This window comes from Vipera berus, assembly GCF_964194415.1.
Source record: "Vipera berus genome assembly, chromosome: 1".
Taxonomy (NCBI): Eukaryota; Metazoa; Chordata; class Lepidosauria; order Squamata; family Viperidae; genus Vipera; species Vipera berus.
This window is the reverse complement of record NC_138202.1, coordinates 70,196,213-70,218,361: the sequence shown is the minus strand read 5'-3', so window position 1 is coordinate 70,218,361 and position 22,149 is coordinate 70,196,213. Positions and strand designations below refer to the sequence as shown.

Genomic DNA, 22,149 nt, shown 5'->3' with positions numbered 1-22,149 from the left:
ATGGTGGTGACTCATGAAGGTACGAGGCATTGTCTTACCACGGTGGTTCAGGCACGTGACTTTTACAGTAATGTTTTAAAAGTAGTCCCCATATCGTCTTTGGAGTCTACAAAGAAAAAAGGTGACAGAGAGCCTCAACGTTCCAGAGAGAATCCACAAGATGTTGAAGGGTTAACGCAGACAGATGTGAAAGTTACAGGAGTGGGTCAAATTTCATCACCATGGGAGAAGGCCAGAAATTGGAAGAGGTGTGCTGTTTCTGGAAGAATGAAGCAAACCTGAGGATTTAGTTGTATAATTGCAAGAGATAATAATGTAATAAGGATGCTAGAAGGATTAAGTATGTGGGGATTCATTTTTCACCCTTATAAAATAATTATATAATATTTTGTGTTGCTTTAGTTTGAAGATGATTATGAAAATTTAATTGGGAAGATTTGTAGTAGTGTTTATTGATATTCTGTAGGTTATGCTTTGTTATTTGGATGGAAAGTTTTAAGCCTGGAAGGTAGTGTATGGTATTTTAAGTTGTATAATATATTAGGAGAAGGAAAGGTTGTATTAATTTGGTTTTAGTATGTTAAAGTCTAGTTGGATAGAAGAATAGTTTTATAAAACTGATATAAATTGTTTTATGTGTGATTGAAATTAATTTGTAATACTCTTATGGGCAATATTGGAGTAGGTAATAGAATATAAGAATATAAGAATGATGTGATTATATATAAAAAAATTAAGTTTGGAAGTAATCTATGGTATTTTAATTTGTATAATATATTAGGATAATATGAATTTAAGGTATTATTTTGTATTTGAATAATCATTGATATGATATATATATGTATGTTTGGAATTTACCTATATGAGTTAAAGTTTGATAGTTTGAATAGCTTAGGATTGTTTGCGTAAGTTAGATCATGATTGTTTGTTTGTATTTTTATACCCTGTGTTTTGGTATTAGATTGGAAAGTATTATTTTGTATTTGTATAATTATTGATATGATATATATATGTTTGGAGTTTTCTTATATGAGTTAAAGTTCGGTAGTTTAAATAGTTTAGGATTGTTTGTGTAAGTTAGATTATGATTGTATTTTTATACCCTGTATTTTGCTCTGGGAAGCCAGGGGGGGGAGGGGAAAGGGAGGGAGGGGTTGGGGAGGGGGAAGAGGGTGGGGGGGAGGGGGTTGGGAGGGTTTTTTTTTCTTTTTTGGTTTGCTAAAGATAAAATGTATTGTAAAACTTTTTAATAAAAAAAAATTATCATTATCCTACTGATTTTTGGCTATGATTCATTTTCTCAAAACTAGCCAAGAAAGAATGTAGTGTTAGTTCATGGAAAACAACTAAAATCCTCACTGGATACTTTTTTTAGTAGAATCTATGCATAACAATGGACTTACATAAGTAGTTTTACATAACCCTTTTTCAGACTACATGATATGATAAAAAGTGTTTTATGAAGACATGAGATGCAAAATCTATCCTGGGTCCTATTTTCATATGGAGATTAAAGACTGACTGAATTACACATTGTAAAATGCCATAGGTATCAGACTATATTAAAGATTTTTCAATAAAACAGTAGTAGCAACTTCCATTTTGGCAAACATTACACCCACGTGTTACCAAGATAGAGATATTTCTCCATAACAGGGTGGGACACATGAGTTTCCATAAAGATAACAAGCAGAAATGAAGAAAACATCAACCATATAAAGTCAATGAAAACATATAAAAACAATGAAATTTTCTACAGATTCAAGAACATGAAGAAATGCTTCTTAAATACATTATGCTGCTACACCTGGCACTGTAGCCGAACACCTCACTGATACTTTATATGGCCTGCAAATATCTATAACATTTGAAAGAATTCAGCAATACAACCTATACTTCAAATGGCCAGATTTGTATTCTATTACCTTTGATGTCTTGTATTTGTCTCATGACTTCCTCTCTTTCTGCTTGTTCAGTTGCCGTAGTAACCCTGAAAGACCCCTCCCTTGTGAAAGTGGTTCTACTGGCATCAAAGGTGGCTGTCACCCCACATTCTTTCTCTCTCTTTTGCTTTCGCTCCAAACATGCTGCAAATGCACAGCCAACTGCATGACTCAACCTCTCTCCCTGAAAAAGATCTCACATTAATTAGAAGCGAAACCAGAAACCACCCAACTACTGCCAAATGATAGCTGGCACTCCATATAATCAACCTTTTTGTGTAAAATCTAACCCAAAAGGTTCAAATGAACAAATGAAACCAGTTTTAAATCACATGATTTTTAACCATTTGGAGAAAAAGGGAGACTGAATACTTTTATTTAGTTATGATATTAAAATATGTTGCCCAAATACCTACTAAAATATTGTTATAAAAAATCAGTTAGGTTTAAACATTGTAAATAATTTGTACACCACAAGTAGATGAAGTCCATCATTTGTATCAACATATGCACTGGACAATCTGTAGGAATTTAATATATTTAGATTCAAATTTGTAAGATTTACGAATGGGCTTTATTTACTGCATTTATATACTGCCAAAATAAATTAGGGCTCTGAGTGGCGAACACACAGTTGATATACTACACCAAGCCATAATACAAGCTTCAAACAAATAAAAAATATGCATTTTTTATTTTATATAATTTGTATACTAAAGTTGAATTAAAATCCAGGAAACATTCCCCAGCCAGTATTGATTTATAAATGATAAACTACTTTTTTATCAAGTAAAAATGAAACCTACCGTGTCCTTTACAGCCATAAAGCAATGACATATCCAACGTCTTGTAGTACCATCTCGACATATGTAAGAAAATGCTCGGTCAAAATTCCTATCTGGAGCACAGAAGGAGACCTTCTCTATTGTCTGATCAACTATAAGATCCTTTAAAAAAAAGAACAATATATTTCAAGTCATTCCAAGAACTTGGAATAAGACAACAATATGTTTTTCAACTTATTGTCTTTCAAAACAAAAATGTTTTCCCACTGCATCTCTCAAGGACTGGTAACGTTTTATTTAGTTGAAGTATGGCAAGCTTGATCAGAATGGCTTTAAAATGAGTTCTGTGGGAATTGGACATAACAAGATCTTCACATCTGTTGTAGACCTACAGAGCTACAAATGTATTTTAGAAGAAGCTGTCAATGTTGCTAGAAAGTAACCTACTAAGCAACAGGTGAAAAAACATTGGCTTATGACCTCAACATCCCTGTACTAATACTCAGCATAGAAGAAATACGTAAGGTCCAAATTATCTTCTAATACAGGAAGACAAATAAGTTTTCATACAAATAATGGGGACCTGGATATATGACTTATATTATGGGAGTACAGTAACTGAAGGATGTAATTGGTTCAAAACGAACAGAAGCATTCCTACAAAAGGAGGTGCAGTTGCACATTTGCTAAGAAATCTATATGAGGATATTTATCTATATCTATAACTATATATCTATATCTATATCTATCTATATCTCTATCTATCAATATCTATATCTATATATAGATATAGATAGATATAGATAGATATAGAGATAGATAGATAGATAGATAGATAGATAGATAGATAGATAGATAGATAGATAGATAGATAGATAGATAGATAGATAGATAGATAGATAGATATAGATAGATATCATGGAGAAAAAAGAAGGGCTAGATGACTGGAGGGGGCAAATCTTTTTTCAAAAGAAGAAAAAGAAGAAAAAGGAAAATCTAGGAAATTATAGATTGGTTATTTTGACAACAACATCCAGGAATATTCTAGAGGAGATTATAGGGATATCAATTTGTAAGCAGCCTCAAAACAAAGTAAGAATTGCTCACAGTCAACACAAATTTGGCAAGAATGAGTCTTGTCAATCTAACCTTCTGATTTTTGGCTGGGTATCTTAAGAAAATACTACAGCTATAAAATCTTGGTTTTAGCAGTCTGATTAACAATCTAATGAAGTAGGGGTTGGATGGATATATATTTAGTCTGAATATAGTATACAAAGTGTGCTTAACAGCAAATCCTTCAGAAACTAGGTGAGGTATCTTAAGATCATAGAGCCTTTACTCTTCAACTTTCTTACTTAATAATTTGAAGAGTGTGTGAAAGGCATGCTTATCAAATTTGCAAATACCGTAATACAAAGAGATAGCTAACATAGATTGAATTCAAATATTGTGCCAAGTCCTAATATAATATGAAATGTTTCATTTTGGCTTTAAATGCTATACAAACCTAGCACAAGCACTGTAGTTTCTGCATCATGGTTTATGTAGTAGCAGATTGTTAATTTTGCCAATTGTGGGATTTTGTAGGATTTTTTTCCCTATCATATCCAGTAAAACTAGATCCAGTAAACCAAGGGTTTAACAATTCAATATTTCTTTAATATCAGGATTTTTTTTACCCTATTGCTTTTATGAATTCAGGCATACACTTGTTCACTGAAGACATCAAAAGACAAAATAAAATTTTGTATTGACTTATATGAAAGGATCCGACAACATTTTGTTTAATCAATGCTGACTCAAAACCAAACAGCAACTAACCTTTGTTTTCTCATCCACAACTCTGAGTCCATCTGCTGAAACCCACAGGACTGCTTTAACTGCCTTCTTTCCACTCTTGCGGGGAAGGAAAAAGAGAAAAAAAGATTATTGCTAGGCTGTTAAAACAAGCTGAATTCTGATTTCCTCTTTCCAAGAAGCACAAAGGTCATAAAGAGAAGATATCCAACTCCAGCAGGAGTGCCCAAAGACAGATATTCAGATCAAACAGCAAGAGCTCCAGAGAACCAAGCTGAAGCATATTTTTAAAAACACAATGCAAAAGGAAGGGGAAAGAACAGGATGAGTCAAGTGGGTTAAAAAAAATTCATATAAAGGCAAAGAATTCAAACTTTAATTCTTTACCTATTAAAACCAAATAAACTGTCAGTTAACTCTGATGCTTAAGGAGTTACATCACATGTAGCTTTCCCCCTTCCAACTTTTAGCAGTCAATGTTCTTGCTTTTCCATTATCTCAACATTCCACCCAAGTTCCTCTCAAAGGAATTATGCATAACACTGCCATTAAGTTTAACATGTTCATAATTTAGCCTACTCTTTCCTCAAGAGCTCATGTTAGGTATAAGCACTTCTAGTTTTATTTTAAGCTAACTGGTAATAGAAGGTAATTCTTGCAGATATATGGATATTTCTATAAATACGGAAACCAAAATCCTACATTTCCCACCCCAACATTGATGAACTTATTTAAAACATCTAAACCATCCTTCCAGAAATACCAATGGTTTTTCCAGATTAGGCACAGTTTTATCCTGCCTTTCTTTAGTGCACAAGGAAGTTCATATATTGCATTCTCACAGTAACTCTGTAGAAGAGACATGAGTTACTGACTGAAAGCTTCCTGTGACACATAACACACTGGTGAATTGTTTTTGTGCTGTCATCTATTGTTTTAATTGTTGTAAACTGTCCAAAATCATATATGTGAGGTGGGCAGCTACAGAAATTGAAATAAATACATAAATCCATCATCCAGACTGGCCTTTTAGAAATCAGTACAAATACAAATTAAAATAAGGAATGTACCGTAAATGATAGTGGGAAGCACAGTTCCAAAAGAAAAGCAGTTTGATTATCTGCATTCACCATTCTTTGTAGAGAAATATATTTCTTACAGATAATATGTTCAATGACTGTGTCAATTTTCACCTTCTGTCCTGTATTGTATAACCTAATTTGCTTACGTAACAATACGTTAAACATAGCTAAGGTTATTTCAGTTGAGCTTTATATGGTATGCTTTGCTAAGTTCTCAGCTTATATAACTTGGCAGATCAGTGACTAAAATATTGCTAATTTGGTACTTTTTTTACTGTAATAAAAAAGAATATCCAATAGTTATTTACTTTGCTTTTTCACCTACTGTACATCTTTAGAGCTTACAGCTTTGAAATTTAGCCTAAGACTAAACATGTACGGTAAAAGATTGTTATACACATCATAACATACAGATTTATCAAAAAGATTTAGTTTTTCCATTTACATTCTGCCTTTCTGGCTATAACTGTACTATGATTTTTCATCTAATTATGTAGTAAAGTGTCTTCATCCTGAATCATGCCAAAGCTTAAGCTTCAAATATTGGATGGCTTTGATTTTTGTAGTTATGAAAGCACTAAACTAGGAATCATGCTATCTTCCCTTCAAACTTCACCTCTGTCATAATTTAATTAAAATAGCATTAAGCAAGCAACCATAGCTTCTATCTGCAAAATAAGGATAAAATTGGACTTTTGTACAGAGAAGGTTATTAAGGATTACAAAATAATTATATGAAGTCAGTTGAATATCTAAAAGTGTACTACTGCTAAGGTAAAATATTCTGTTCCAAGAAAGGATTACAACTTTATAGTAGAGTATAGTAGTCACCACAGATGTTAAGAAAAGTTATTTAATCACAAATAAAGTACAATGAAATAAAGGAAACAGTTTTAGTCGTAGAAGAGCATCACTGAGTTTTATTTCAGAGAATTTATTTCAATTTATGTATGCAAAAGCAAACTTTTTTGAACTTAAGATTTCTTATCTTCAAAAGCTAAGAATTCTGAAACAGTTTTCTCTTCCATTAAAACAACTCATATGCATGCAAAATTCTTTGGCCTAATACTTTTTCCTTGCAATTCCAATGAACTGGTTTCAACCCTATCTTTTGAACTTATCTGCTTACTAAATTCAGCATCAGAGAGTTCATCTTTTAATGTCTGTCTATGTTTTTGTGTGGTTTAGCCACTGAATCAAGAGTTTTGTGACTATATCTCATATTATTTCTGGTATTACCTCCCTAAATGTGATCTAATGTAGAACTAATATCACCATTCTTAGCTACTATTAATTTTGCTGCAGTGTATCTGCCTTTTCTTTTTTGGCTTTGTTTCAATACTTATTTTTTTTCCAAATGAACATCTGCACGTAAATTACCTTGATGGTCATCTTATGAAAAGACAGAATGAAAAATTTAAATGCATACACTCAGAAGAGTTGGAAACATCAGCACACAACATCTTGAACAGTAAGTAGACCATTCATTAATTCTGAAATTAATTTTTACTGAATGTAAATTATAAATATAACTCTAAATTATGTAGCCCCAAGATTCTAGCTTGAGCAGAATCTATGATAATGTGACACCTTTGAGGGAGGGGTGAGCAGAGAACATTTCACAAGTTCCCAGAGACAGGTTTTGTTGCCATCCATTTTGTAGGATCTCAAACATATCCCAATGCTATACTATGGATGTAACTCCTTACAGCACAAACACAATGAATCATTAAACTTACTTTTCCAAAGAAGCCTTTGAAGAACTTCCTTTCCTGGAGGAACAGGGGGGACAAGTCGAATGCTATTACTGTAGGTAGCTAAAGTGTCCCAGGTTTCAAACCAACATATACATATAAAAATGGGGATTGAAGGAAAATAGGGAATGCTTAGAGTTACCCATAGAGGATGTGACAGGCAGAGGTGAAAAGTCCCATGAAAATGCAAATAAAAGGCTTTACATGGACTTTTATTAGGACAGGCTATAGCTCTGAAATCAGTGGAAAGAGGAAAAAAGTATAATCGGATCCAATTTCATGCAAAATGTTTCCTTCATTTTGTTTGTTCCCTTAGCTTTTAGTAGGGTTACAAGGCAAACTTGGCAGCAGACATGGACTCGTTCCAAACTGGGTGATGATGACTTGGAACACACAGATTAATTTATGACATTTTGAAAACTGGAAATATTAACAGAGATCAAATAGCATGAATACTGGGGGGGGGTGCTTTTAAAAAGTGTTCAAGCCTATGTACCCATTTAGAAATCATATTTCTAAAGCTGATCTGACAAAAATGTAGAGCATCTTATATGCCAAGGCTTTCTCAGTAGAATCTAATGTATTTCTCTAAAAGGCTTCACAATAAATTCTTGTTAACATCACACAAGTTATTCTTTCTGTATACTTCTTTTCAGAAACTGTCCAGGAAATGGAGTAATCCACTAAAAACTGGAATAGCAACTTTTGCAACTTCAAGATGTGTGGAATTCGACTCCCAGAATTCTCCAGTCAGAGAAGCTGGGAGTTGAAGTCCACACAGCTTAAAGTGCAAAGATTGAAAAACATTGCTCCAGAAGTTCTGGATGACAACTTTCATTACTTTTTGCCAGTACTGGCTAGGAAGCTGGAACCCAACATCTTTACACAGCACAATTTATCTCCTCTCTTCTACTATAAAATGTTTATTATCCAATATTATCCAAATTCCAATTTTCAGAGGTAACATACAATGTATATTTAACATACCCAGTTTTTGATATGCAATTAAATTTGGTAGAATCAATATACATTTTACATGAAGCTTATTTTAGAGCTATTTACCTGTTTTAATCTCAAATAAAAGCCTCAATGTATTTTTCTCAAAACTATTGATAAGGTATGGAAGAAACAAGAGTTTAGCTTGCTCTTGTACTAATCATTGGTATGGCATATGAAATATTTTTATTCGCACCATCATAGCCTTCCAAATTCATAGGTTCGTGATAGTTGGGAGAAAACCACTCCATCAATATGATGTGCTATTGCAAATGAGTATTTTCCCCTCTTAGAGACAATACTTACAGAATCTGCAAGTTGTCATTTTTTCCTATAAATTTTCCCATATCTGTCACATGCCTATGAATTTCTCTTGTACAATCAACAATGGATTTCTTTCAATCATCACAGTTATTTTCTTGCTGACACAGACAGAATATATAATGAAAAAATATATAACAGATACTATGCTTCAGTGATCAAAGTAGCTTATTATTTACAGTACAATTTTACAGAATTCCCAAATAATTGTTGAAAATAATAAGAACATAAAGCTACATAGTTTTTAAAACTGACTGTCACACTGCCAAGTTAAGCATTAAATATCAATATAATCATCTTTCAGAGGATACACCAGAAGCTATCTTGTTTGGAAATTATAATTAGTTTCATTTTTGGAAAATGTTAACATGGAAAAAGTTGAGATGATTCAGAGACAGTATTATTGGTGGAGAGCATGCAAAATGGATTTAGAATAGCTATGTAAGTTAATATTCAGAACCACTAATATTTTAAATACAATATGTTTCTCGTACCTGCTAAAACAAGAACATATATTAACAAATGTATCATACTTGCAAACAAAAGCCTGACATGTTAGAACATCAACACTAAAGACAACTTTAACTAAATTAAAAAGTATGAAGGAAATATAAAGATGTGTTGAGAATTTTGGAAGCTGCGGTCACCAACAGATTGGGAGGGACCAAGTCGGAAAACAGCTAAACAGCTCTAATATCACAACCCCTCCCTTACTGTCAGAATCAACCATCCCACAGTTTAGTTCCTATATGTTAGGTTATCTATTAACAACGGTTATTATTTGCAAGACCATACCATCATGTCCTTCCAAAATTGATTCACTGTTTTGACAAAGCGTCTGACATGTTTTTTGTGCCAACAGAATTCAATATAGACCAAAGTTTAAGCAGTTAGCACAACACAGTGTTAAAATTGATTTAATTCTATTTCCAAGCAAGCATTCCATTTAATTAGAACTTTATAATGCTGAATATCAAGGCATGGAATTCAAAACATAACTGAAAATAGAATTAGTGAAATGCCTCATAATGGAATAGGTAATAACAAAAAGATTCCCATTCTCTGTAGTTTAACCGAGCTTGGATATTTTTTCCCCCTATGTAAAAAAAAAGGGGGGGGGAGTGAGTATTCCTAGGAAAAGGAAAAGAAAACAGGAGAAAAAAGGATGTCTTTTGGAGTGGGGGGAACGTTTCATGTAATTTTTTGTTATATAGCAATTATCCAAACCCAGTGAATACACTAAGTGAAGCAAGAAACAGACATTAAAATGTCTAAAACAGTACAGAACAAAGGGTGCAGCTATTCACAAGCCAGCCTGTTGTGTCAACATAATAAGGCTACATTTGAGGAGAAAATCTAGACACAAACCACCTCTAAACGGCTTAAGGATTGTTTTGAGAAAAATCACGTTCTACTGCTGCCTTCCCTAACATGGAACATTTCAGAACTTTAGAATGCCTGAGGAAATACATCAGGTTAAAATGGGAGTTCACTCTATAAAATTGCATTTCAGATATGCTTGTAACAAACTAGTTTATATGACAAAAGCATATGCCCGTGTGACATTAGAAGTCTCTTTCAATAATTAGCAAAATATGGTTTGAAGAAGAAAAAAAAAGAACTTCAGCAAGGGGGAAAAATCATTTAAATTAGCATTGCGGATCAATATTTTTAATTACGGGCTCACTTTTGTACAAGTGCTTAGAAAATATTTAGCAGCTCTTTTCATATTTCTTTCTACTCTTGAGATATTGCAAATATTAGGTTAAAAACTAGTTAAGAGTAGTAATGACACCTTTTAACTGAGTCAAGAGAAACACCAGTGGAAAATTGAGATTACATTAACTTCTACTACTGGGTTTCGTTCAGAAAGTCTGAAGTAGAAGTCACACAACAAATGTGTCTTTCTAAATTTATTTTATTTTAAATTGTCCTGCATGTAATTTCTATAAACAAATTTTCTGTGCTGTTTAGTTTTAGAGTCTAGCCTGCTGTTCCAGAAGAATGTAATAGTAAACAGCATAAGCTAACAATACCAGTTGGAAGACCATTATGGCATGTGCTGTTTTTATTAGCGAGGAATCTGGACTTCAATCTTCATCCCATTCTTTCCCTCTCAATTTCTTCATATACAAGTGAAAACAGATGTTGAGAATGAAAACTCTATGAACCAAATGTCAGCTGTTTAACTGAAAACCTCTGAACAGATATGTGTGTGTGTGTGTGTGTGTGTGTGTGTGTGTGTGTGTGTGTGTATAAAAATAGTAATTTGGTCTAGGTTGCTTAGAATAGAGAATTAGTCCAAATAGTTAAGATGTTTAATATAAAGATAATGAGCTCAAGGACAATAGATACACCATACTTCAAAGACTTCAAACACAACATTGATATTGATAATCGAAGTTTCTCAGTATTATTTAAGGTGTGAGATAGCTACTGCAAAAAGAGGCCATTGTTTCAACAATCTTCTTAAGCTATACTTTCTCAATAATAATATGCAATACTTTTGTTCCTTTAATAAATAATGTGCTGCTTTTGGAAAAAAAAGACATGTACAATCTGAAGCTGGAAATATGTAATATAAATTAATATACATACAGATTTTAGTCTTTTCACAGCATCTTCACATATATGCATTCCTCTGGATTCGTCCACTTCTACATGTCCCAGATACTAACAATGAAAGGGAAGAAAAAGATTCACATTGAAAGAACTTGTTTATATCAACTGACCTGTATCTAGTTACCCAGATTCAACAATTCAAAATTTTTGAGTAAGCTTACATAATGCTGCAAAACATCAAGCAACAATGAGACCTGTAACCAAAAGACAGTTCAGAAATGTCTTGATGTGATCCAACAAAACACATCAAAAAGATGATCAAAGAAAATAATCCATTAAAGTCGGGGCAGTCCTCAATTGGCCCAAGTAATCTAACATCAACATCCTTCTCTATTGTTGTTGTTGTTGTTAGTTGCGAAGTCGTGTCCGACCCATCGCGACCCTATGGACAATGTTCCTCCAGGCCTTCCTGTCCTCTACCATCTTCTGGAGTCCATTTAAGCTCACGCCTACTGCTTCAGTGACTCCATCCAGCCACCTCATTCTCTGTCGTCCCCTTCTTCTATTGCCCTCCATCTTTCCCAGCATTAGGCTCTTCTCCAGTGAGTGAGCATTAGGCTCTTCTTCCTTCTCATTAGGTGGCCAAAGTATTTGAGTTTTAGCTCTATTAGCAGTTATGAAAAAAAGATCTTGCAATGACAGTTGATTGCAAACTGAACATGACTTAACAGTATGATCCACAAAAAAAGGCAAACGAATTTATTTATAAACATCATTTTTTTAATCCTCAACAGATGAATAGTTCTTGAATCACTAGAAATATGCTTAAAATTTGTGAACCTTTTGAATTTTCAGTATTTTTGCATAAATATGACCTGAAACATGACCTAAAATATGACCTTAAAACATGATGTTTTCCACAAATCCTAAAACTAGATATAAAGTAAATGAATGTCTCTGTGTTTTATTTATTTATTAAGGAAAATTACCAAAGCTACACATTTGTGTACAGCAAAGGAATCTGAATCTTTGCTTTGGTAACTAGTATGGCTCCCTTGAGCAGCAATAACTGCAACTAAAAGTTTCTGATAAATGTTGGGTCAACCCTGACACTTTGGCTTGGAGGAATTTTATCCCTTCCTCCTCACAGAATAGCTTTAACTCAGGGATGTTGGTGACCTTCCTCACATGAAGTGCCTGCTTCCGATCTTTCTATGATATTTTTATAGGATTACGGTCAAGACTTTGACTTGGCCGTTCCAAAACATTGACTTTCTTTGACTTTAACCATTCTTTGGTTGTACCTGAGTGCTTTTGATTGTTGTCCAGTTGCCTTTTGAAAAAGCACTTTTGGGGAAACCATGACTTGGATGACTGAGAATCTCCACAGACAATGCCACAGAGCAGCATACATAGTGTTTCCTCCTTTTTTCACTATAATAAGAACCCTGTAAAGTAGATTGAGTTGAGAGCCTCTGACTGCTTAGGGCAGACATGTCAAACACAAGGCCCGGGGGCCGGATCTGGCCCACGAAGTAGTTTCATGTGGCCCGCGAAGCCATCTTGGAAACAGTGAGGGAACGGCCCCCACTGCCTTGGCCCTGGCCCAGAGACCCTCCTTCTGCCAGAGACCCTCAGATCTGTCCCACTCCTGCCCAGGCCCCCATAGGCACCCTTGATGCCAATGATGTAGAGCTGGCCACGCCCACCCAGGAGGCCATACGTACTCTAGCCACGCCCACCCAGTAGGCCATGCCCACCCAGGCCACACCCACCCGGCCCCCTGAGGGCAACCGCAATGCTGATGCGGCCCTCAATGAAATTGAGTTTGACACCCCTGGCTTAGGGTCACCAAGGAGGCTTCATGGCTGCTGGGTAACTACAGCCTAGGTACCCTTGAGGCTAGTCCCATACCCTAATAACTTACTAATACCACACTGGCTATCATGCTGGTTGAAAAATTCCTATTTTAAAACAAAAAAAAAATCCAGAACTGAACACCTGCAACGCTGTATGCTTATTCAAAACCATTCTTTTGAAGAGAGATAAAACTCTAGCTATGTTCTTTAGATCAAAGGCAGCTAAAATATTATTGTAGCCCTTTAAGAATAGCTAGAATAACTTGCCAAGGGAAAGAATGCACTTTCTCTGAAGAAAAATGCCACTCATCCAGAAAAAGTTGTAAAATTACCAGGTCCCATGTACAGTTGGCATTTTAATAAACAGCTTCCTGACTAGCAATGTGTTTGGTACAAAAGGAAAGTCAAATAGAATACAGGGTTTAAGAAATTTTCAAAATCTTCTCTGACTTTTGATCTTTTTTGGCTACCGCCTTCTGACAGGTTGTTTCTCTGGCTCACTGAAAATATTCAACTGCAAATACTCCTTGCCTGTTTTTTGCTTTAATGAACTCTTGGGCAGGCAACTCTCAACTGTGAAAAACAAAGGCAGTACAATAGACAAATACTAGGTATTTCTATCAGGAAATAGGGAAACACGTAAATCAGGGTTGTCTTGACTTGGTTTAATTTTCGATATTCAGTAAGTTAAACAAGAACGAAATAGAGATGTCAGAAAAAGAGTTATTATGAGGGATTACAGTACTGCAAGACATTGACAATAATGTCAGAAAATCATAGGAGTTTGCAGAGGCATGTGCTTTTTCAACTTGAGCAAATAGAACTCCTCCTGCATATTCCTGACCCAAGAAAAATGAAAAAGAAAGTTGGATGTACCGATTTTGTAAATAATTTAAACTTATATAACCCAATCAGTTCAGAGAATTGAGCATTTTCCAATCAAGTCAATCATAAACAGTAGTGTTTAAATTCCACAAGTTTGCCTAAATAGTAACTGGCGGGCATAACACTTCAAAACCAAAGATCAGCAAATCAGTGTAGAAGACAAGAGAAGGACAAGGTTTTAGTGGTTGGATCTGTCCATCACTCACTTGAAAAAGAGGCCCAGCAAAATCAGTATGAGCTACATACTGAATGCTGCAGCAGACTCTATTCCAGTGATGGCGAACCTTTTAGAGACCGAGTGCCCAAACCACAACCCAAAACCCACTTATTTATTGCAAAGTGCCAGGGGCGCATCAGCGTTATGGTGCCCTCGGGGGGGGCAGGGAGGCACTTCTAAGTGCCGCCTCTGGCACGCAAAAACCAGGGGTGCAAAAATGGGCCACCGGGCTGCAAGGCGCTGATACAATGCGCTGCACCACGCAAGAATGGGGCAGGGCTAGTGAGTATCATGCAGGCACTAGCCCCGCCCCATTTGCAGCATGCGCATGCTCGCGGCCCCGTGCACACACGCATGCAAAATGCTTCCCCCTCCCTTTTCTTCCAGTCCACCAATCGACAATGGTTGGTGACCTCTGCTCTACCACCTATACTTGAGCTTGCTAGTTGGCCGCTTCGCCTCCTTTGTGCTGGGCGGGGCTCCTGCTCTGGGTGGCGGTGGCAGCCTGATGGACTCGCTGCTGCCAGCAGTGGTGCACGTGCCAACAGAGAGGGCTCTGAGTGCTGCCTCTGGCACGTGTGCCATAGGTTCGCCACCACTGCTCTATTCTATTCCACAAATTCATAAAAAGGAAGTTAAAATCTTTTCTTTCCAGAAGTTCAAGGATTCCATTTGTATCTTACTAACGAATAGAACTGCTGCCTTAAACTAATTTTCTGTTTTAGTATCTTTTAAAAACACCATTATAATCATTCTTTCCGTGTCTTTCTTAAAATCCTTCTTGGCCAGCCTCGTGATTTATGCTAGTTTCCATTTTCTTCAGTTCAACTAGACTCTTATGTTTGTTTATTATAAGACTTCTTCCTGCTATATAAACACTGCAAACTAACTTTTATACTTTATCTGATGGCATGTCGGTTTGTGATTCTAATTACTGTTATATTTTAAAGTCTCTAGTACAGAATTCATTGCAACACTCCTTAAAAGCGTATTTACACAAATCTTTTTTGTGAACCAATGAAGCTTCTCAAACGTGCTACATCAAACACAATGGTAGTAGTATATAAGAAGAGGGGGGAAAATGACAAGTCACTTCTGACACAAATGAAAACCTCAGTGTCAGTTCTTAATGTTTTTTATCACATTCTCCCTACAGTGCTATTGAGTCAACTTAAGTCAACTCTAAAGTTACGTGAAGTCAGGTATAAAACATAAAGTGAATACTATAATCACAAATTGAGCCCAAAATTTCTGTTGCTAAGCAAGAAAGTTGTTACGTGAGTTTTGCCCCATTTTGCAACTTTTCTTGCCACAGTTCCTTAAGTAAATCCCCACAGATGTTTATTTAGTAACACAGTTGTAAAATGAATCTGGCTTCCCCATTGACTTTTGCTTGTCTTAAGGCAGGGATGTCAAACTGCCGGCCTACGGGCCGGACGTGTCATCCCAAAACTGCACCCACCCCATTGCCGGCAATGAAGAAAAAGCTCCGATACGTTGCGTGACATCACGTGACATCATGAGTTTGACATGTCTGTCTTAAGGTCACAAAAGGTGACCACGTGACCCTGGGAAACAGCAACCATCATGAATATGTTGCGAAGAATCCGAATTTTGATCACGTGACTATAGGGATACTGCAATGGTCAGAAGTATGAAAACAGTCATAAGTCACTTTTTTCTGTGTCGTTGTAACTTCAAACGGTCACTATACAAATGGTTGTAAGTCAAGGACTTCCTATAGTTTAAACAAAGTGAAACAAAGGAACTTCAATTCAATAGGCTTAGTGCCTCTTTAATGAAATAACAAGGGTTTCACAAGGTAAACTATTAAAAAGAAAGTGAAGATAAATACCACTTGGGGAAAACAAGAAATTCTAGTAATTGTTCAGAAAGCTGACAAAACTAGCTTTTTAAACTGAACGTTCATTTTTCAAGCATTCAAACCATAACAGTTTGGGTTCAGAGTAATCTATGTTAATATAAGGTTTGTTGTAGCTATTTTTGCTGAATCAATGAAATCTGCAAGTTCGTATCTAATGCTATGCCATAAATCACGATTTACAAACCATAGTGATGATACAAAACCAATGACTTATAATATGGTTTTAAGGCAATGTATGAAGTAAGGATCTGCTACACTTTACAGTCAAAGCCAAAGAGGTGCTTTTGTGGAGGTTTGATTATGCATGCTTCATCTATTGGTTCCCCCTTAAAGAAACTGCATCTTTTTCTGGTTCCCATAGTAGCAACACAATCTCAGGAAAATATGCTTTTGAAGAAACCAACAAGAAATGGGCAAGGGCATGCTGTCAGCCTCTCCTTAACTCAAACATGATTTTTCACTGCATCGTGCTGTTATGGGAAAGGCTGGGAAAAGACACAACTTCTTTATAGAAACACTGATTGGTGGGGCATGTGCACCTATGCTGACCCTAAAGCACCTTTTTGGCTTCATATTCAAAGCACTTTATGTCCCTAATGTGAAACCAGGCAAAGAGTGAGCAGGTGATTTTTAACTGCAGCATCCCAGTTGAACCTACAAAGTTAATCTCTAGATACAGTTGTCTATGTGGATTAAAATTACAATTAGACATTTTAGAATTTTCAGCCTTACTCAAAGCTATTTTATAACACTGTTGTACAAAGAAATGCCACAGGGCAAAATCTATAAATTCAAACTTGAAAGCATTTTTACTTGCAAAGGAACATAAAACACAAGTACTTAATTCAACAATGTCTGTCTTTTCTAACAGTTCGTCTTTTCTCATGCCCCTTCAAATCCTACAAATAATCCAAATTAGCCTTCATAAAATATGCTTTGTCATTTCACAAAAGAAACCATTCCAAAAATTGAAAGTATATATTTATTTACAAAATAGTTTATACCTTAATCAGATTTGTATCACTGCTGAGCCAATAATTTAATTGTGTTTAAGGTGATCTGTCTCAAATGAAGCACCATAGTTTCTCTGAGAAACAAGCCCCAATTTTAAACCATGGCTTATACATCCTAGTTTTAACCATGCATTACTGTAATTCAGTGTAGGATCCTGAATTACAACTGCCTCTGCCCTTGCCTGTCTATAGCCATGTAATCCAATAGGAGCCAAAAGAGAACTCTCTTTAAGCTGCACTTTTTTATCCCCAAATATCAAAATCTATATTTGCCTTACTATTTCACAGAAATGAAAAGAAAGTGCTTAGCAAAGTATAGATAGATTCAAGATACGTAATACCCTTACAAAAGGAGATGCATATAGGTGAATTAATCTATCATTAAAAGAAACCCCAAAACACAAATATTACAAAATAATTTCTAATCAAACAGGAGCACCATCTTGTACCAAACTTTGGGTGGTTCACAATCAAGTGATAAAACCACACCCATATACAATAAAAATATTAAAAAATATTAAAACCAAAGTCCTGGCACCGTAGCTAAACTTTCCCATGAAGCCCACAACAGGAAATTTTCACAAAGCTCACCCTCTCCCAGTGCTTGAGGAAAAAGTCAGGCCTTGAGTGCTTTTTGGAACGTTAAAAGAGTGGGGGTGGGGCCTGCCAAATTTCAGGTAGATGGGGCTGCCATGGAAAAGGTACCGTCAGCTAGGCAATGTCGGCTGGCGACCCCCAGGGGGAGGGCCTTCTCTGTGGGAGCGCCAGTCCTATGGAATCAGCTCCCCCCTGAGCTTCGGATGGCCCAAAATTTCCAGTCCTTTCGCCGCGGCCTCAAAACACTCCTTTTCCACCTGGCTGACCTGGACTGACAGGCATTTTAATTATATTTACAATTTTTAATTTATTTTTAATTTTTAATTTTAATTTATTGCACAGATGATTTTAATTTTATTTTTATCTTAACTTCTGTACTTATTATATGTTTTGTTGTTAGCCGCCCTGAGTCCTTCGGGAGATAGGGCGGGATATAAATCCCATAAATAAATAAATAAATAAATAAATAAATAAATAAATAAATAAATAAATAAATAAATAAATAAATAAATAAATAAATAAATAAATAAATAAATGGCAAGCTTCCTAGGTTCCATTAGATGACAACATTCAAGGGAAGGGTCTAGGAAAGTGCCCACCCTATCCAATCTCATATGATGGGCAGATATTCTTAGGAAGAGCTGGTCCTGTGCCATACAAGGCTTTAAAGGTAATAACCAGCTCACACAACAGAGGTATTACTTACATTGCAATAAAAGCAACAAAGTGGAAAATTACCAGGAATTAGAAAACAATCAATGACTATTTTGTCTGCCGGTAAGACTGACTCTTGCTTGTTCCAGAAACCATAGTTACAACAAAATCTGCTTTGGCGTTTTGTCTGTGTCTGTCTGTCTGTCTGTCTGTCTATCCATCCATCCATATTTCCTAAATCCAAAAAAGGATATGAAGGGTTTTTTTTAATTCCAGAGCTTTTGCTTAATTTAGGATCAATTACTAAGATGCCCTGTAGCATAGAGTTTCCCAATCTTTCTAGCTTTGCAGACTGGAGGGGAGGGAATAGTTAAACGCGAGTGGCTGGCAAGCGCACACATGTGAGCACAGCTCCATTTGCATGAGCATGTGTTCACCCGCTGCTTGTACACGTCGGGATGCGCATACGTATGCTTCTGCAGCCCAGTTCTGAATAGCTCACAGCCCAGTAGTGGGCCACAGGGTTGGGAACCCCTATAGTAGCACCACTAGAAAACCTTAGTATTAAAGAAATCTGCTGGTTTCTATCAGCCCAGCTTGTCTTAGGTCGTTATGAAATGTACTCTCCCTTCATATCCATTTAAAATTGCTTCCTTTAACACAACCATTTGTTACTTCCTCTCATCTGAAGTAATCATAATGCCAAAGAAACCAAAAACAAAACACGGTTAGGAGCATAATGTAAAGGTTACATCTATTTATCAGAAATTATTTCAAGACATGAAGGCACATGAAGAATTTACTCACAGAGAAGATGGACTCCCTGTGGGAAATATATATATATATATATATATATATATATATATATATATATATATATATATATATATATATATATATATATATATATATATATATATATATATATATATATATATATATATATATATATATATATATATACATACATACATACATATACACACACATATTTCTTTAGTGTGAATCACACTTTCTGCCTTTGCTAGCAATTTTCTATAATTAACTTTTTATGTAAAACTATATATTTCTGACTAATATGAAAGACATGCAGAAGCTTTTATAATCCTAGCAATCTGGAGAACATTATATTTAATAGATAGGGACATTTTTATTAAAATATCCTCTGAAAAGGGCAGAAGGTTAACAGTATTTCAATTAACAGGCTTACAAAATAAGCTTTCCATTATGGTAATTCATTCTGGATCCAGAATGCTTCCTTGGAGGAGGGAACAGTTCCACCTGCTTTGAAGGAGGCATTGGTCTGTTTCTTGCGCCACAAGTTATCAGTGGACACAGCAGTACTGGACAATTTTCATCCGGTGTCCAATTTCTTCTTCTTGCAGAAGGTTGTAGAGAAGATAGTAGGCTACAGCTTCAAGTGGATAATCTTGATCCATGGGTCAGGCTTCAGAATGGGGCACAATATCAAGGTGGCGTTGATTGTGGTTATGGATGACCTCTTACAGGCCCAGGATGAAAGTGGTACACCTCCATCTTGGCCCTACTTGATCCATCATCAGCTTTTAATACCATTAATCATGGTATCTTTGGAGCCAGCTGAGGGAATCTGGAATGGAAAGCAGTTCTTCAATGGTCTTCCTCCATCATCCAAGGCCATTCCAGTCAGTGTTGGTAGGGAAGGGAGAGATCTAGTCCTAGGGCCCTGCTTTATCAGGGCTCAACTCTCTTTCCACATCTACATGAAGTTGCCGGATGTGATCATTCATTGGCACAGGGTAAGGTAAAGGTAAAGGTTCCCCCCCACATGCGTGCTAGTCGTTTCCAACTCTAGGGGCTCATCTCCGTTTCAAAGCCGAAGAGCCAGTGCTTGTCCGAGGATGTCTCTGTGGTCATGTGGCCAGCATGACTAGACGCCAAAGGTGCACGGAGCGCTGTTACCTTCCCACCGTAGTGGTCCCTATTTTTCTACTTGCATTTTTACGTGCTTTTGAACTGCTAGGTTGGCAGAAGCTGGGACGAGTAACAGGCGCTCACTCTGTTACACGGCACTCGGGATTCGACCCGCCAAACTGCCGACCTTCTGATCAACAAGCTCAGCATCCTAACCCACTGAGCCACCATGTGCCCCAGAGTGCCCAAGTGATGTCATTGAGGTACTTTCCTAGTGCCTGATGCCTTAATTGGTCTAGATTAAATAAATTGGCTTCAGCTCAACCATGACAAATCTAAGAGGCTGTGGGTTTTAGGGTTTCCCATATCTAGTCATTTGCCATCTTTAACTCTGGCTGGAGTGATATTTGTCAGTCAGAGCTGGTGTGCAATCTGGAGGTTCTCTTGTACTCATGGATCAACTCAAAAAGCAGGTAGCATCCATGACCAGGAAAGCTTTTACACAAATACATCTAGTGCACAAACTGAGCCCTTTCTTAGATTGGGGTGTGCTGTTCATAGTCACTCGTGCCTAAGTAACCTTCCAATTGGACTGCTGTAATTCATTCGATATGGGGGCTGTCCTTGAAGAGCATTTGGAATGTGCAACTGGTCCAGAATGAAGTAGCACAGGTAGCAATGAAAACCTTTTGGTATGCCCATATAATACCACTGCTGAGCGATCTGCACCAGTTTGCAAGCAGGCTTATGGATGCAATTCAAAATGTCAGATGTCATCTTTAAAGCCCTACATGACATGTGGCCAGGTTACTTGCCTATTCCTGATGCTTTCCGCCTCTCCTACTGAATATGGCAGAGTGGGCATACTCCAGGCCCCTTCAGTGAAACAAGGTCAATCTGGTGGGGTCTTGGAAGCATGTTTCTTCATTATAGTAGCTCTGCAGATGCTGTGCTCCTGTTTTTTCATCCTTCTATCAAAGGCTAGAATTACCAATTTTGCACCTTGGTTACATTCACAAAATATGCCAACTCTCATTCCAGATGATTTATTGCCAGAAGATTCCAGTCCCTCCTTCCTCAGGTATGTATCACATTAGACACGACTCCCTTTTTCATGCCATGATCAGGAATCACAATTCTGAAGGTGCAGCACTTCCTTCTCCATCCAGCTTTCAACCTTTCCAGATACCGAAGAATCCACGATCCACCTTATATTTGCTGGAAGAGGGTCATGACTTACAGTCTAAAAATTCCTGCTTTAAGCTATAATTTGATTTGTTATATTTTTCTTAAACATGTTGTGGGAAGCAGCAACCGTCGTGATTTCTAAACCGTAGTTTATATCATGGAATTATTCAAACCTAGCCAGCTGTGCTTTTACATCCAATAAGCTATGGTTAATTAAACTGGGGCTTACTACAATGTATAAACCACATCTCTATATATTCACCTCCAAGATAACAATGCAGTACTCAGAGCCAGAACACTCCCTAGTGCCTGCTAAGTCCCTAATCCTCCCATTCTTTATTTTTAAAAAAGGAACATAAATGATTTTTGGGAAGCAGTACAAACTCTAGAGCTAAACATGAATCCAAAACATTTTTAGAAATCAAAAAGGCAGAGATGTGGTTTTAAACGGTCACACAAAATTCTCCAATTCCTCCTATTATTCTCGCACCCACCCACTTATTCTTATGTATTGTTCTTATATATTTACACTTATTCTCACACACATGTACACATAAATACAGACACCTTCACAAATTTGTTCCTCACTTGCCTCTTCTTTTTGCCCGTTTACTCTCTGCTGTTTTACAGTTCATCAAAAAAAAAGAAAAAGCAACAGTTGCTCTAGGACTGTGGTGGCGAACCTATGGCATGCGTGCCACAGGTGGCACACAGA

The 22,149-nt window shown here is 36.4% G+C and overlaps 1 protein-coding gene across 7 annotated transcripts in view; it reads right to left on the bottom strand.

Annotated features, from left to right (window-relative positions):
- Window positions 1–22,149, bottom strand: part of NUMB (NUMB endocytic adaptor protein) — an 82,905-nt gene that overhangs the window by 15,278 nt on the left and 45,478 nt on the right. For 3 of the 7 annotated variants that reach the window (XM_081315836.1, XM_081315840.1, XM_081315837.1), the window contains exons 3-7: window positions 11,280–11,354; window positions 7,350–7,427; window positions 4,553–4,627; window positions 2,750–2,890; window positions 1,926–2,127 (exon numbers count right to left, since the gene is read on the bottom strand). In XM_081315836.1, coding sequence (XP_081171962.1) covers window positions 1,926–2,127; window positions 2,750–2,890; window positions 4,553–4,627; window positions 7,350–7,427; window positions 11,280–11,354 — 571 coding nt within the window. The remainder of the gene's footprint in view (window positions 1–1,925; window positions 2,128–2,749; window positions 2,891–4,552; window positions 4,628–7,349; window positions 7,428–11,279; window positions 11,355–22,149) is intronic. The other 4 variants (XM_081315838.1, XM_081315841.1, XM_081315839.1 and 1 more) reach the window with 2 other exon arrangements.